The following is an 18,729-nucleotide window of genomic DNA, read 5'->3' as shown; positions in this document are numbered from 1 at the left end:
CACTTGTGATGTCAGGTCTCATGTTCTAACCTAGGAGTATCAGAGATGAGTCATATCTTTGTTATGGATTTTTTGCTATCTCTGCCACACTCCATAGACCACTACACCTTGGTTTTGTTCATTAGGTGGGTTTCTTTTTCACAATATACAGCTCAGTATATTTTTTCATTATGAATACTCTTTATGCTTTGTTCTTCATTTGCTTCTGAGATCAAAACAGTGGTACCCTAGGGCTTCCCTGGTGGCGCAGTGGTTGAGAGTCCGCCTGCCGATGTCGGGGACACAGGTTCGTGCCCCGGTCTGGGAGGATCCCATGTGCCGCGGAGCAGCTGGGCCCATGAACCATGGCCACTGAGCCTGCGCATCCGGAGCCTGTGCTCCGCAACGGGAGAGGCCACAACAGTGAGAGGCCCATGTACCGCAAAAAACAAAAACAAAAACAAAAGCAAAAAAAAACAGTGGTACCCTAGAGCTCCAATCAGACCATGTGCCTTTAGGGAGTTGGGCCGCTTCTCATTTGACTGAGTAAAACTTATTGCTGTGGCAGGGCTCATGTTTGTCTCAGGCGATTCTCTTGTGGATCCTCAGATTATTCCATTTTCAGATGTGTCCTGCTCTTGAAATAGCTCGAATATGACTTATTATAATTTTGTTTCATGACAACTCAGTCATTCTCATCTAAACAAGGCTTCCCAGAGCTTCGTTTTATACCTCTTTTTCTCTTTATAACAAGAAGCTGTCAGCTGAATGTTCACAAAGAGAGAATGGCATTAGTTCTCAAGCTGTTCAAATGCAGGTAATGAATGTGTGTGTGTTTTAAGGACAATGGCCTAAGATCCCACACCTGCTATAATAAAAACTGCTGAAGAAATCTGTGCTTACACGACCGTCTGTGCTGCCGAATAAAAATAGCCTGAGCACAGAAAACGTGAATATCTGAGTACTGCAAAAAAACCTTTGCTCAACTTGAAGCCTGTTTTTTGCTTTGAGCATGAGGCAACCTTCCTAAATTGGAGAATGAGCTCATGAATAGGGAAGATGCAGCAGGTTTCTTTTCCTATTCAAAATGAATGAGGCTCTTCCATTAAATTCACTGGGTAAATCAATCAATTTGAGTTCAGGTCACATAGTGTGGTTTCAGAGTCCCCACTTAATCTCGGCAGCATGCTACCCTCTCGGACTTCTAAAACAGCTATGACACACGTGGTATCATCATATCCCTTTGGGTGGGCTTTAGACGGGACCATCTGTTCTTGCTATCAGCTCTTGTCTCAGACCATCATGGCACTAATATTGTCTCTGACTGAATATCAGAAGCCCTATCAAAAATATACTGTTTGAGTGCAGAATATCAGGTTTAAAAAAGGGGGTAATGGAGGAAGATTCAGAAAATCCACTGGCCAGAAAGAAAAATTAAGCTGTTAAAATATATTTAATTTCGGGCACTTTTGCATAGCTTTGTCGTATATGCTGTCATTTATAGACAGGGGCAGGGGTAGGTTTTGTGGTTCCCAAAGCTTACACAATTTGGAATGCTTTACTTAAGAATATGAATACAAAATTACAACTAAAACTTGTATTCAGTGTCTGGGAAGGGAGCCAGGCATACAGGAATCTCTGATGATTCAGCATCATTACTTTCAAGGTAAAGCCTCCTGTGCCTTTGAACTAAAACATTCATCCCACCAAGTATTATTTTCTAAAAATGTAAAAGGAGGAAAGGCTAGCTAAGTTTTTGCAATAGAGACTTCACATTAATAAAGTTTTCCAGAAGATGGAAATATATTATAATTAAGGCTTTGTGGTAGTATTTGCCAAATTATGCTGATTATCATATCATCCAGGAATTTTATAAATATACAGATTGTTGGGCCCCATTCCTAGTGGTCCCAACCCAGTAGGTCTGGGCAAAGGCCAAGGAATGGGACTTTTGTAAAGCTGCCCTGGGTGATGCTGACCATTGAGAACTGCTCCTTTCTGATTGAGAAGACACAGGTGAGGTCAGACTGTCTCCCTGAAAAGAGCCATGCAAATGATTGGGTATCTGGACCTACTAGGAAGGCTTTCGAGGATTCCGGGGCTTAAAGTCAAAATAAGATAGGATACATGTGGGGTTTGGGGTGAAGGGCTCCACCATAAACTTTTTTTTTTTTTTTTTTTTTTTGCGGTACATGGGCTTCTCACCGCTGTGGCCTCTCCCGTTGCGGAGCACAGGCTCCGGACGCGCAGGCTCAGCGGCCATAGCTCGCTGGCCCAGCCACTCCGCGGCATGTGGGATCTTCCCGGACCGGAGCAAGAACCCGTGTCCCCTGCATCGGCAGGCGGACGCCCAACCACTGCGCCACCAGGGAAGCCCCACCATTAACTAATTAAATCCAGTTTGTGGTAAGATGGTCATGTGCTTACCCAGATCCAAGATAAAAATTTCTAGGAAAAGGGTGACAGGTTTAGAGGCTGAAAAAAGAACTTTCCCCTCTTGTTTTGTTCTGTTGCTCTCTTTGTTCTGTGAGTTGGTGAAGAGGTTGCTGAAGCCACTCTGGAGTATCACCCATCTCCCCTGAAAGGTCTTTGACTTTATCTGATGTTATAAGATAGTTGTTTCTGGGCAAACCCAGGTAAAACCCCCAAAACACATTGCTACGTGTTGTATTTTAACATGCTCAATAGTTAGTAGCCCACAAATTTCCAAGTGAACCACAAACGCTAGCTTGATAAGTTCCTTCAAGTTCTGCTTCTTTTGGTAAAGAGACCCTAATGCTTTCCTTGTTCAGCAAATCACCCCTGGGAGTATTAAGCGTGAAACCCTCTATATCCGTCTATGTTTCTCAAACTTTATGTGTATGAGAATCACCTGGAGAGCTTGTATAAAAGATCTATCAGCCACACACCCAGAGTCAGATGCCTGAGGTAGGAGGTGGAGCCCAGAATCTGCCATCCTCTTAAGCACCACCACTGATGCCTATGCAGGCAGTCAGAGAACCACACTTTGAGAAACACTGCTACTGAGAAACATTTTCTATAGTTAGAATTCCTCTCATCTCAGCTTTTATTTATTTTCTATGCACTTCTTAAAACAAAAGCCAAGGGGCAGAATGCAAATTCAATAGAAATGGGGTAGCCAATGAGAAAGGCACATGGTAGCAGCCTGGCAGGAGCTAGAAAGTTCAGAGCTGGGGCCAACAGAGGAGGTCCCAAAGCAGAGCATGACCGGGGAAAGGTCCAGAAGAAGCTGGAGCCAGGGCTAGGAAGGAATCCTTCAGACCTTCAGATAGCTCTGTCTATTGCTTTCTCTGTCTCTGTTTGTTTTGCAGCAGAAGAGCCTAGACAAGGATGGCTGGGGTTCTCCCAGGGTCAAGGATGGCCTCAACTATTATTTCTCTGTGATCTAGAAAAGATGTTCAGTGCATGCTGAGGCAATGGAATGTAAAGACTTGGTGCATAGGTTCCAGCCCTGCTACTAACTGGTGGCAGGGCCCTTGTCAAGCTCTTTAACCTCTTAGAGGTTCAGTTTTCTCATCTGTTAAATGGGGACAGTAATGGTACTTATCCCATAGGATTGCAGTGAGAATGAAATTAATTAATATGTACAAGGCACTTAAAACACTGCCTGCCATGAAGTAAGCACTCAATAAACTCTCAGTATTTTTACCTAAAGCTTTTCCTTTCATCCCTCCAGAATCTGGCTTTCCTATTTAATTCACAAACATTAGGTAGCCTGAGAGAGGGCTCTCAAATTATTTTTCCACTATTCTGAGTTCTTTCCTGTTATTTACTGTTCTGAGTCCTCAAGAAACAGAAATCTAAGAATGAAAAAAAAAAAAAATCTCTCTCCCAATGATATGCTCTGTATGTAGAGGGTTATCTGACACTGATGAGTTCCCATTGACATTTTAAAAGCCTTTAGGATTTGAGTATTTTTTAATCCTGATTCCTGGCTAGTTTTATTTATGCATGTCAGAAATAACTTGAATTGTTGCATCTGTTTAGCTCATCCGGATCCCCCTTGACAGATGGTTTGCTGCAGTATGTATGAGCTTTCAGTTTATAAGCTGGGCTACAGCTTATAAAAAATAAATCATCTCTATCCAAGGGTGTGTTAAAATATTTTTTTCTGGGAATTTTGACTTCAGTAATAAAGGGGATAAATGGTTAGTGATTCGGTCATGGTGCTTTTAGCCCAAGTCCATTGTTCTTCTCCTAAAAGTAAGTGCTAAATGCAACTGTGTAATTATCTCTTTTGCCCTCTTCCCTTTTACCTATAAGGTGAGTGCAAAGATGGATTCAAAACGTGATGTACTAAGTCTCAAGAGAGGAATGGCCTCTCAATTTAGTCTTGGAAGCTCCTATGAGTCCTATTAATGCCAATCCCGGTGGAAGCTCTGCCATCTGTCATCCCAGCCAGACAAAGGAAGTGTCCCATTGGTGGCCATCATCTGAGTAAATTAGGAGAGGGTTGGGGGAAAGGCCAGAAGGAAGGCCTGTGCATCTGTGAGGAGAGAATTCACACTGCTGGCACGATGATACCCATGGGAAGCCTTTCGGCAAAAATGGAAAATGTAGAAGTAAACAATCCTCTGTAGGTCTGTGTTCTATTTCAGTTTCCTGAGATGCGTGAGGGCACAGGTGCTTTACAATGGTGAGAATGTGGAAAATAATGCTGAAACCCCCTTCATTTTATTTCCATAGGTGCCTGATTTCTGGCAAATGAGCTCCCAAAGATTGTTTTTTAAAAGAGCTCTCCTGTGTCAAATATATCATGGAAAGTGCTGGCGAGGGCAGGCCAGTGGTCCATCCAGCAGAATATTCTGTCTGGCAAAATTAGCAAGGGACTTGTTGTAGGGAAATACAATTCATCCCCTTCACCATGACAGTCCCCAGTGATCGTGAATTTATCCAAAGTACACAAGGATCTCTTGCTATTCTCTCAGTTCTGAATTTTTCTAAATCTTTCCTGCAGCAATTTCCATTTTCAACACATTTGTGAAGCTCTAGGAGTTTACTATGTAAGTAAACTATGTTTACTTCTACATAAAGCATCAATCCCTTTTATTTGTCCCAAACTCATATTCTTCAAGGCCATGGTTGCTTTACCCACTGCCTGTCAGTCCTTGCTGTCCCTAAGCTGGTCTGTCCTGTCCAGGCTGAGGTGTTCTGGGTTCATTTATGCATAGATGAGGATTTTTGTAATAAAACTCGTGATTTTCAGGAATTTGTCTTTACATCCAGAAGAAAGACTGGAAATATATAATTAATCATAATCTTTGAGACAAATATTTTGTTTTCCCAATTTTCCAGATTTTATCTTATTTTTATCTTAATTTTATTTTATTTTAGCAGTATCCTGGAATTCACCAGATCATGGCAACACGTGTATTTGACTTGAAAGACTAGAACTTCACTCCTCGAAATTTTTCTGGACACAGTATCTCAGACATTTACCTAATGATTAGTGGACATTTTCTGAGTTAACCTGTGTCGAAAACTAAGCTAAGATCTAGGGAATACGGAAATGAGTGGCACAGTTCCCAATCTCAAGAAAGTCAGAGTTTGAGGGTCATCTAATTCAGTATAACTGCATGGCCTTTTCTTTCACATTTTATCACCACAAGTTTCTACCTCTATTCATCATATTGTATTATGTCCTAAAGGAGTAGTCTCCCACTTACTGAAATGACAATGACAAGAGAGGTACTTTGAGAAGCTGTATTCATTTGCTTTTAAGTCTTAAGGAGATTTTTTTTTTTTTTTTTTTGCGGTACGCAGGCCTCTCACTGTTGTGGCCTCTCCCTTTGCGTAGCACAGGCTCCGGACGTGCAGACTCAGCAGCCATGGCTCACAGCCCCAGCCGCTCCGCGGCATGTGGGATCTTCCCGGACCGGGGCACGAACCCGTGTCCCCTGCATCGGCAGGCGGACTCTCAACCACTGCGCCACCAGGGAAGCCCTTAAGTAGATAATTTATTAACTCAAGTAACTCTCATTAGTTCGTCAATTATTTAGTAATTATCTTCAATTTGCTAAATGGTCTCCTCATGCCCCAAGCACTTAATGTGGTTTCTAGATATCCCTAAAATACCTAGGGGGACTTAAAGAGATGCTAACTCAGTGAACACTGTTTTCACTGATCATGTCTGGAATGAGAAGACATTGAATACGGCCAAGAAGCCTGTTACACTAAACTGTTATTTATTTAATTATCCGAACGTCGTCTTCTTCAAGGCCATGGTTTCCTGCTATCCCATAATGGATACTAAATGGCTCTGTGGAGTATGACCACTGGACACAGGAGTCTGGCTTAGTGGTGACACCCACTTGGTATAGAGGGTGCTCACAGCACAGCTCAACCTCAATGCTGACTGGCAACCCTACTGAGTAAAAGATTTTTCAAAATACTATAATTGCATATTTGAATCATGAAAGGTTCATTATATGGTGGAAATATCAGCACATAGCTTTTTTCCTTAGTTGAAAAAATAGCACTTTCCCCCAAACTGTTGTCATTTCCTATGCTGAGTGAGGGTGATATTTAATGAAGAATTCTTTTAAAATTAACTAGCCCAGGATTCTATAAACTCCCACAAAGTAAAATGATAAAACTACCACCGTAATATCATTTTTGACAATCAGTAAGATTCATTAAAAGCACAAAACACAAAAAAGAGGTAATGCCACCAACACCATGCAGGGATTTCTCATTAAAAGCGACAGTGAGGTATTTTGAGAAGGAGATTAATAGAAATAATGTATGGATTATTACCCTTCCTCCTTGCTGATTTACATTATGCTATGTAGTTGAAACCACAGGGGAAAATGCAAAATCTCTCATGTGATAAATGCCGAAATACCAAACCTCTCGTTATGGTTGATTGTTAGTTTACAACAACACACATGGAAAAATGACAGTAGAAGCACTTCTAGTCTTTTCTTTTTTGTGTCTTATATCTTGTCATGTGTGTCATTTCAGGGACTCAAATTTATCTTTTTATGGTAAACTGCGTTTCTCAGAATATACAATCTTTTTTTAAGCTTTCTCCATCTGAAAATTGTGTATTGCATCTTTTTTGCTCTAATGGTGAGAATTTTCTGGCCCATCATAAAACACTGAGGTTTAGGTGATGTTTATTTCACAGAATCATCAGAGACTTTCAGGACAGGGAAGAAATCTTAAGGATCATATAGCTCAACTCCTTCACTTTATAGACAAGAACACTAAGGTTGACTTGTCCCGCCTGATTTTGCTTTCTAGTTTGCTGCACCTCATAAAACTGGTTTTTGTAAAGAGGAGAGAGTATTACCAAAGTAATAAAACACGGTATAGGAAAATGGAATAATGGATGATAGAGAAAGATGAACATCCTTCCTTGTACAAATGGATAAATGGACCAGAAGTTATGTCAGGTGGGCAGGAAACAAACAAAAAGTAAGAAGAGCCATTTCTTCTATATTTTCAGCTGTTCCAAGTTTCGACTGAGTGGCTACAGCAGTGGGGGGAAGGACAATGCTACCTTCACAGAGGAGAAAAGGAAATAAATCAATAGGGATCCTGCTTCAGTTGATTCTCTCCTCTCTGCACTTCCCCACCCCCCAACACGATCTGTCTGCAGGGGAGGGAAGAATCTATCTGCTTCCAAATTTGTGTGTATAAAAGACCTTGTCTCTGGACTAATACTACTGCAAGCTGTAGACAAATTACAATTGCTAAGGATTTTTAACAAGTTAAATATGGTGATTCACAAAGCATATTTACATATAGCTATACACTGGATCCTCTTGGATAATTAGTCCAGTGATATCTACCCAGTAATGTCAGTGCTCAGTAATTTATTCTGTTTTATCCAAACTGAAACATTTAGGATATATCTTTGTTACAAATCCTTACACACTCTTCTCTCTCTCTTTTCCATCACTAAGATCTCGTATGAACTGGATGGAAGAAATAGAAGGAAGAAATGGCAGAAATAATGCTACCCTACGTTTTTGGCAAACAATACATTTCAGAGAACTTTTAAATATAACCTCTCATTTTATCCTCACAATGATCCTTTGAAGTGGTTATGTTGGTATTATTCTCCATTTCATAGAACAAAAAATTGAATAGTTAATAAGTAGAAGGATTTGGGGGAAGAGGACAGAATCATAGAACTGGGAGGCATCTAGTTCTGTTTCCTCAATTTGAAAATAAAATTGCTGAGATCTGGAGAGGTTAAACAAGTTACCCAAGGTTGCATTATTTAAGATGAGTATTAGATCTCCATCTGCTGGTGTCCAGCCTGCAGTTTTTGTCACTATGGTACTCTCTCTCACAAATCAGTAAAGATGTGTTAGAGCAGGGTGATGGTATCCATGTCAGGCAACACATTCTTAATGTGTGTCTCCTTCATCCTATCTAAATATTCAGACACCAGGTCATGTGAGAAACAACATAACATGACCCTTTTGTGTGACAGTTTAGTGGTCAAACTGACCCAGCACCATTCAACTTGGGTAGAGAAAATAATTTGAAAAAATGGAAAAAAGCTCCTTCTATCCTCAGGGTTCTTTCAGTTTGATCGCTGTACATTCACTACCACTTTTATTCTCTGATTTTATTTTTTTTCCTTTGACTATTAAACATTCCCTGAGCATCTTCTCCCCACCGGGAAAGCACCCTTCTCCAAACTCCATGAGCATTCTTCTTTTTCCTCGCTGATTCCGTGATGCTGCTTATGTTCAGTTTCTGACTTCATTACCCTGTAAACAGGACCCTTTATGAAGGACTGCTCTGTTCATGAGTTTATAAAAGTGACCAAGAGAGGTTACATATTTTTACAAGGGACCTTTATGAGTCAAGAAGGTGATGGTCAGTCACACAAGTCCAAGGACCTCTTCCCCTCACCATCCAGTCTGGCTTCATAACCCATGTAGTTTACAACAAGGGAATAAGTATGGATCTTCTACAACAAAGAAGCATCCAAAACCCCTCTCCCAACTGCTTGTATCACAGAAGCTACAAATTAGTGCCTCTGAGATACTGAATGATAATCCCTGAACTTTTATATATCACCTGTCTCTCATTCTGGTTGGCCTTTTTTTCCTATGATATTCTCCATTCTTCCCCTTTTCTCTCCCCTCGGGCCCTCTCTTCCACGTTACCTGATCTTTTTCTGTATGTTATTCTATCTGCAGCATAATAAAAGCATATACTAGAAAGAAACATAACATTTTCCAAACTGTTCCCTGTCTTGCTTTTCTTTCTGGGACCACATGAATTGCTATTTCCTTCAAAATCTTTCCTGCAGAAATTAGCCCTCAGTTTTTATTCCATTTTCTCAACATCTGCAGCATTAATGGTTTGTATCACTCCTTTGGCACCTCTTAAATGTGGCCTCTTATTATTTATCTGTTGATGTCTCTATCCTATTTCCCCCATAAGATGATAAGTTCCTTCCTAGAAGGCAGTAGCATATGTCTTCAGCATCTACTAAGGTACCCTCCACAGAGTCTATTCTGAACACAATAAATGTTTGGTAATGATGCTCACCTTGGTATTTGAATTTCTCTGGCTTGAGCTTTCTTAATTTGTTTTATGGTTGATTCTGTTTTCGTTTTGAAGATTCAAGAGGGCAGGAGTGGTTTGAACTTAACAGTACCAGATGTTATAAACATTTTATCATATCAGGAAACGTTTCCAATGTTCTATCTTACTTTGCAGTTTGGGTGTGCCAAATAAATCATTCAGGCAAGAGCTTCCATTACAAATATTATAAACTCTATATAGTTGAATGATTTCAGGACAGGCAGAGTTATAATTTCCCTTCATATGATTTATATAAATTCTCTTCATAGAGAAGAAGTTGCACCTTCCCATGCAAATGAAGACATTATCATGACTTAGGCAAGGCTTTAATGATAATAATAGTAACAACTACTGAGTTCCTATTATGTACCAGGCATTGTGCTTAGTATCTAATAATCTCATGAAATGCTAACAGCTTAATAAGTACTGTTATTTTCTGCTTGTAAAGAAATTGGAGTTTAGAGAATTTAAACAACTAACCCAAGGTCACATAGCTAGTAGGTTTGGGAGCTAGCCCCGGATTAAAGTTCTTCAACCTTGCATATAATAGGAGATTGAAAATGTGTAATGATGATGATAAAATAATTTCTTAAACTCCTTACAAAGTTATATTTTTATAGAGCTATGTGTTCTTTTGGAGTACATATTAAAAAATACATTTTTACCAATCTTAGTTTAAGAAGTTTGCCCAAGATCCTATCTCTCATGTGAAGCAGTAACTTAATAATATTCACTATCACTATTTTTAAATACAAAATAAAATAATTTTGACATAACACATATAATTATAACTAAAACTTTTAGAACCTGTTATATATATCACCTAATTTTGCAAAAATATGAGCTGAGTATTACTATATTATTATGATACACTAAAACTTGGAATAAATTATAATAAAAATTATAATGGAATCTAGTATCCCTTGAAATTTTTTCAACATTCTTTCCATTTAAAGATGCAAAGATTTCACTAGGTAGTATATCTCTAAATAATACCTTATTTATGTAAGAGTTTTAAATACTACAAAGAAGTCATAATAATTACAGTCTCTCCAAATCATGTCTTCTACAACTTTGGTTATATTTATATGTCTGATAAATGGATTCTGTTCAATGAGAGTTTGATGCAATTAATTTTAAAGTCTTAAAATGAATGCTCAAGGATTATTGATCTGAATCACATCAACTAATGGTTTAATCAACAGGTCACCTACAAAGAGCAATGTGAATTCAATTCTTATACTGCTGTGCTTGCACTGCAAAATGATTTATTTCTTTCCCTGGTTTAATTATAAAACTATAAGAGATAGTCAATCATACATTGGACTTTTCTTAAGAATTTCATCCGAACTTTGTTTTTAAACCTTAATTAAATTGTTCTATAGAATAACCTACATGGAACCAAATTTGAGTTTAACTGTGGTGCCTTATAAACCAGGAGACTTAATCTAGAAAGTGTAAATATCATAAATTACTGGCTCTTGGATCTATAGTTACATTTTCACATGCCTAGAATCCATTTAGGATATTCCCATTGCCAATTCACTTAATGGTAGCATAACACTCTCAAAAAATTTTAGCAGGTCTAAAATATTAACAATTTATGCTATAATACCAGTATCTCCATTTGGTAGGAGAAAACTCTACTGCAGTTTTATAGGTCTTTGACTAATATGCAGTATTTCTTTTTTAATGCAGGTAAATGGTTTAACTATGGGATTATCTTTCTCGTCTTGATTTTGGATCTTAATATGTGGAAGAATCAGATATTTTATAAGCCTCATGAATATGGACAGTATATTGGCCCAGGGCAGAAGATATATACAGTGAAAGACTCAGAGAGTCTAAAGGATTTGAACAGAACCAAGCTATCCTGGGAATGGAGGTCCAATCACACCAACCCTCAGACTAATAAAACCTATGTTGAGGGAGACATGTTCCTACACAGCAGGTTCATAGGGGCAAGACTTGATGTCAAGTGTCTGGCTTTTGTGCCAAGTCTGATAGCTTTTGTGTGGTTTGGATTCTTCATTTGGTTCTTTGGACGGTTTTTGAAAAATGAGCAAGGCATGGAGAATCAAGACAATACTTACACACGCATGAAAAGAAAATCCCCATCAGAACAAAGCAAGGACATGGGAATCACGCGAGAAAACACCCAGGCCTCAGTGGAAGACCCGTTGAATGACCCCCCTTTGGTGTGCATCAGATCTGACTTCAATGAGATCGTCTACAAGTCTTCCCACCTAACGTCGGAGAACTTGAGCTCGCACTTAAATGAATCGACCAGCGCCACAGGGGGCGACCCAGATCCAACGACTTCTAAAAGTACACCGACGAACTAGACCGCTTATTGGGGGATAGCACAAAGAGCAACCCTGGGTGTAACTTTCAAAAGTTAGTTTTTCCTTTTGTAAATGTTAAGGTTTACGTAGCGTTAGGTAAAGAAATACAAACGATGCCACAACGGTGCTCAACCTGCTTTTTCTAGGACTCATTGTTTTCTATTTGTATTATGATACCTGTGCCTACAGTATATCTAACAGTCCTCTAGAGATTGCTTTTTCACAGTTGCGCAAGCTACTTACTGACTTTACAGCCTAGTAGATTAGCTGGTTACCCATGTATCTGATGTTCAACCATAGTGGTGCCTTGAGACATTAAACTTTTTAACTGTACCAGAAACGAAGTGTGGAACAGTTCTCTAACCTTCTTCACATGGGGTTTTTTTTTATACAATTATTTTGATCTCCACTTGATGTCTGAGCAGGAAACAGATATAGCCGAGATGTGGCTCAGGAAGTATGTCTCGGTTTCTTATTCAGCAGCGGAGTTGGTGACTTTGACAGCTGGACTGCAGAGAAGCATTGTGATTACCTTTGAATTTTTATTGGCTGTCTGCCAAACACAAATACAGATGCAGAATTCAGTAATAGGAGAGTGATAATCCATCATGGGTCACTACTTGTGAAATGTGACTTTCTCCAAACAGTAATTGCAATTAGATAATAATACCTAATTATGTTTTCCCAATTAAGGTAAATTGCTACTTGATTAAAAATCCTGCCCTTCACCTTTGGGAACAAAGGTTAAGATGCACAGTTAGGTGAGCTCTCAAATATATTGGCATTTACACAAAGCCCTAGAAAACCAAGAAACTGAAGTTTTAATCATGTGAGGGTTGCACAGCCTACCATTCACAATATTTGTACATCTTTCTGTAAATATGGTTGTTGACAGTGAAAAATGAAAAACATATGCCAACCCTGAGCAAGGGAGCTCCTCTAAAAAATCATGCTGTGGAACTTTGTAAGGTAGAAAAAAGGATGTGCATGAAAGAGTCTGTTTACTGGCTTGTTTTGTGTGTGTGTGTGTGTGTGTTGTTTTTGTTTTGTTTTTTTAAGAACTAAACGTCTCACATTAATAAATCAGAATTATACATCAGTAATGATGTGATGTAGTTTTTTGTTTATACTAGAAGAGATCAATTGTATCTTAGTTTAACAACAGCTCATTTTTTTTTTAACTCAAAGCCAAGCAGGCTAAGAAATGGAATGCTCCCAACTTACTTTAATTTTGTTCCATGAATTGTGGTTACATGTTCCTTGAGGGGGTTGGGGAAGATCACTTTTAAGGCAAAATTATTTTCCTGTCACATACTGACATAGCAGTATTTTGTCTTTATGATTTTTTAAAACCTCTCTTGTTTTGATATATCTGCTTTTAAGCTTGCAGCATGTTAAATTTAGCATACATAATAGAACTGTGCATTTATCTGTCACTTGAGAGTCAGCTTTAATAAACATCTTTCTATGATTGTTTACTAAGCAATTGGAACCATACCCCTGCTGCTTATTTTACCTTTAATAGCCACACATGGGGTACTTAGAATCATAAGTATCTCTGACACTAAAATTGCAGAGATCAAACTCACTATAGTAACCCACTGACTGTTCTGTCCAAAGAAACTTATGATGTTATCCCTGACATGTAGGAACATTGGCGATAACCAAATTTGCATAGTGGACCATTCAACTTTTGGCTCTGAGACAAGTAAATTATGCCACTTAGGACTATATTTTTATTTATTCTGAAAGTCATTGTCTTGTAGAATGAAGAAGAAAGTTGATTTAGAAAGTGGGTGTTATTATCAGTATGTAGTCCTTATGAAAATATTATTTGAGAATCTTTATGTGGCTTTTAAGGAAAAAGTGCTTCAATGAAAGAATCTAGTCAGCAGAAGTAAGATAGAAAACAAACCAACCAACCAATCTTAGAGCACTACACTTATACATTTCAAAGGATTGACTAGAGAAACTGGCTATCAGCTGATATGAATATTTGTCTTTAAAGTTTCCATGAGTTTAGTATCAAATAGAATAATATCCAAGGATGATACTTTAATAGTCAAACAAGATTCAATCCTTCAAAGCCTTCCAATATTCAATTGTATAGACCAATCTTGACCATTTTATCTGCGTGTGGGTCTCCCTCCTTCTTTTGCTACCTCTTTTGTGTATTGCACATTCCACTTGCACCTATTCCAACTAAAGATTAGAAAATGAAATAAAATCTAAGTCAAAATCTCACCCATCCATGTTTAGTCTCAGATCCTGAGTCATATGTCACTGGACTATGACTCTGCAGAGCTTTATGAATACCAAAACTTTTGGACTATGGAGGACACTTAAATAATGCGTAGCAAATTCAGAAACATTTTAAAAATTCAGAAAAATGGTGAGTTTAAAAGGAGGATTAAAAAATTACTAACCAAAATTCTAAAGAAAGCATAGCAAATATGATGCCTTAATTGAAGTGATGCTTAAAGACTATAAACACTTATATATCTACTGTTCAGTAATTATAGTATTTTCTTTCATGCAGTTCAGAATTTGTACTTATTTGACACAATTTTAGTATCCTGTATCATAGAGAACTTCATTAGTAGTATAAATTGAAAATTAAATAAACCCTATGACTTTATGCCTGATAATATATGCCTAGACATAAATCTTATCACCATGTGCCCATTTAAATTATATAACCACAGTTATCCCATCTCCCCATGGTGGCTCCTTATCCTGTTCACTTATCTTCTAGCACATCTAAAATCATCAGTGAATCCTATTAGCAATGCTAAGAATTATTTCTTCTTCATTTGTCCTAAGAGTCAGCCAGGCATAAAATCTCCTCTCACTTTTAAACCATCGGAGTTCACAAGTAGTGACCAATAGCACTACGAGTTGACAGTACAAGGAAAGAAGTTGTTCAACACAGACACTCAGATTTGAAGGTGCGAGTAGCACTGTCGTGTTTCAGCACTGGGCTCTGGAGCAATTCTGTTACATTCTTTGGCTGTCCTGTGAGTCCCAACACAACCCAAAAGAAAACATGAGAAAGGTAATGCTGACAAGCCTCTTATATAGCCTCTTCCATCAGAGGGCAGACAGCAGAAGCAAGAAGAACTACAATCCTGCAGCCTGTGAAACAAAAACCACATTCATATAAAGATAGACAAGATGAAAAGGCAGGGGGCTATGTACCAGATGAAGGAGCAAGATAAAACCCCAGAAAAACAACTAAATGAAGTGGAGACAGGCAACCTTCCAGAAAAATAATTCAGAATAATGATAGTGAAGATGATCCAGGACCTCGGAAATAGAATGAAGGCAAAGATCAAGAAGATGCAAGAAATGTCTAACAAAGACCTAGAAGAATTAAAGAAAAAACAAACAGAGATGAACAATACAATAACAGAAATTAAAACTACACCAGAAGGAATCAATAGCAGAATAACTGAGGCTGAAGAACAGATAAGTGACCTGGAAGACAGAATGGTGGAATTCACTGCTGTGGAACAGAATTAAAAAAGAGAATGTAAAGAAAGGAAGACAGCCTTAGAGACCTCTGGGACAACATTAAACGCAACAACATTCACATTATAGGGGTCCCAGAAGGAGAAGAGAGAGAGAAAGGACCCGAGAAAGTATTTGAAGGGATTATAGTCAAAAACGTCCCTAACATGGGAAGGGAAATAGCCACCCAAGTCCAGGAAGCACAGAGAGTCCCATACAGGATAAACCCAAGGAGAAACACACAGAGGCACAGAGTAATCAAATTGGCAAAAATTAAAGACAAAGAAAAATTATAGAAAGCAACAAGGGAAAAATGAGAAATAACATACAAGAGAACTCCCATAAGGTTAACAGCTGATTTCTCAGCAGAAACACTACAAGCCAGAAGGGAGTGGTATGACATATTTAAAGTGATGAAAGCGAAGAACCTACAACCAAGATTCCTCTACCCGGAAAGGATCTCATTCAGATTTGATGGAGAAATCAAAAGCTTTACAGACAACCAAAAGCTAAGAAAATTCAGCACCACCAAACCAGCTCTATAACAAATGCTAAAGGAACTTCTCTAAGTGGGAAACACAAGAGAAGAAAAGGACCTACAAAAACAAACCAAAAACAATTAAGAAAATGGTAATAGGAACATACATATTGATAATTACCTTAAATATGAATAGATTAAATGCTCTAACCAAAAGACACAGGCTCACTGAAGAGATACAAAAACAAGCCCCATGCATATGCTGTCTACAAGAGACCTACTTCAGACCTAGGGACACATACAAACTGAAAGTTAGGGGATGGAAAAAGATATTCCTTGCAAATGGAAATCAAAAGAAAGCTGGTGTAGCAATACTCATATCAGATAAAATAGACTTTAAAATAAAGAATGTTACAAGAGACAGGGAAGGAGACTACATAATGATCAAGGGATCAATCCAGGAAGAAGATATAACAATTATAAATATATATGTACCCAACATAGGAGCACCACAATACATAAAGCAACTGCTAACAGCTATAAAGAGGAAATTGACAGTAACACAATAATAGTGGGGAACTTTAATACCTCACTTACACCAATGCACAGATCATCCAAACAAAAAATTAATACAGAAGCACAAGCTTTAAATGACACAACAGACCAGATACATTTAATTGATATTTATAGAACATTCCATCCAAAAACAGCAGATTACACTTTCTTCTCAAGTACTCACAGAACATTCTCCAGGAGAGATCACATCTTGGGTCACAAATCAAGCCTCAGTAAATTGAAGAAAATTGAAATCATATCAAGCATCTTTTCTGACCACAAGGCTATGAGATTAGAAATCAATTACGGGGGGGGGGGGAATGTAAAAAACACAAAGACATGGAGGCTAAACAATACGTTACTAAATAACCAAGAGATCACTGAAGAAATCAAAGAGGAAATCAAAAAATACCTAGAGACAAATGACAATGGAAACACGACGATCCAAAACCTATGGGATGCAGCAAAAGCAGTTCTAAGAGGGAAGTTTATAGCTATACAAGCCAACCTCAAGAAACAACAAACATCCCAAATAAACAATCTAAACTTACACCTAAAGGAACTAGAGAAAGAAGAACAAATAAAACCCAAAGTTAGTGGAAAGAAAGAAATCACAAAGATCAGAGTGGAAATAAATGAAATAGAAACAAAGAAAACAATAGCAGAGATCAATAAAACTAAAAGCTGGTTCTTTGAGAAGATAAACAAAATTGATAAACCATTAGCCATTCTCATCAAGAAAAAGAGGGAGAGGACTCAAATCAATAAAATTAGAAACAAAAAAGGAGAAGTTACAACCGCAGAAATACAAAGCACCCGAAGAGACTACTACAAGCAACACTATGCCAATAAAATGTACAACCTGGAAGAAATGGACAAATTCTTAGAAAGGTATAACCTTCCACAACTGAGCCAGGAAGAAATAGAAAATATGAACAGACCAATCACAAGTAATGAAGTTGAAACTGTGATTAAAAATCTTCCAACAAACAAAACTCCAGGACCAGATGGCTTCACAGGTGAATTCTATCAAACATTTATAGAAGAGCTAACACCCATCCTTCTCAAACTCTTCCAAAAAATTGCAAAGGAAGGAACACTCTCACACTCATTCTATGAGGCCACCATCACCCTGATACCAAGACCAGACAAGGACACTACAAAAAAAGAAAATTACAGAGCAATATCACTCATGAATATAGATGCAAAAATCCTGAACAAAATACTAGCATACAGAATCCAAAAGTACATTAAAAGTATCATAAACCATGATAAAGTGGGATTTATCCCAGGGATGCAAGGATTCTTCAATATACACAAATCAATCAATGTGATACACCATATTAACAAATTGAAGAAGAAAAACCATATGATCATCTCAATAGATGTAGAAAAAGCTTTTGACAAAATTCAGCACACATTTATGATAAAAACTCTCCAGAAAGAGGACATAGAGGGAATATACCTCAACATAACAAAGGACATATATGACAAAACCACAGCAAACATCATCCTCAATGGTGAAAACCTGAGAGCATTTCCTCTAAGATCAAGAACAAGACAAGGATGTCCACTCTTAGCACTAGTATTCAACATAGTTTTGGAAGTCCTAACCATGGCAATCAGAGAAGAAAAAGAAATAAAAGGAATCCAAATTGGAAAAAAAAAAGAAGTGAAACTGTCACTGTTCACAGATGACATGATAATCTACATACAGAATCCTAAAGATGCCTTCAGAAAACTACTAGAGTTAATCAATGAATTTGGTAAAGTTGCAGGATACAAAATTAAAGCACAGAAATCTCTTGCCTTCCTATACACTAATGATAAAAAATCTGAAAAAGAGATTAAGGAAACACTCCCATTTACCACTGCGACAAAAAGAATAAAAGACCTAGGAATAAACCTACCTAGGGAGACAAAAGACCTGTATGCAGAAAACTATAACACACTGATGAAAGAAATTAAAGATGATACAAACAGATGGGGAGATATACCATGTTCTTGGATTGGAAGAATCAATATTGTGAAAATGACTGTACTACCCAAAGCAATCTACAGATTCAATGCAATCCTTATCAAATTACCAATGGCATTTTTTATAGAACTAGAACAAAAAGTCTTAAAACTTGTATGGAAACACAATAGATCCTGAATAGCCAAAGCAGTCTTGAGGGAAAAAACAGAGCTGGAGGAATCAGACTCTCTGACTTCAGACCATACTACAAAACTACAGTAATCAAGACAATATGGTACTGGCACAAAACCAGAAATATAGATCAATGG

At 37.9% G+C, this 18,729-nt stretch overlaps 1 protein-coding gene across 1 annotated transcript in view; it reads left to right on the top strand.

The window, feature by feature from the left end:
* Positions 1-13,131, top strand: part of TMEM117 (transmembrane protein 117) — a gene marked incomplete at its 5' end in the record, with an annotated part of 516,641 nt that extends 503,510 nt beyond the window's left edge. Inside the window, one exon of the mRNA XM_081247914.1 lies at positions 11,254-13,131. Coding sequence (XP_081104040.1) covers positions 11,254-11,900 — 647 coding nt within the window. The 3' untranslated portion in view covers positions 11,901-13,131. The remainder of the gene's footprint in view (positions 1-11,253) is intronic.
* Positions 13,132-18,729: the final 5,598 nt, after the last annotated feature.

This window comes from Mesoplodon bidens (assembly GCF_964165515.1).
Source record: "Mesoplodon bidens genome assembly, chromosome: 11".
Classification (NCBI taxonomy): Eukaryota; Metazoa; Chordata; class Mammalia; order Artiodactyla; family Ziphiidae; genus Mesoplodon; species Mesoplodon bidens.
The sequence above is the reverse complement of the archived record's forward strand: the minus strand, read 5'-3'. Positions and strand labels throughout refer to the sequence as shown.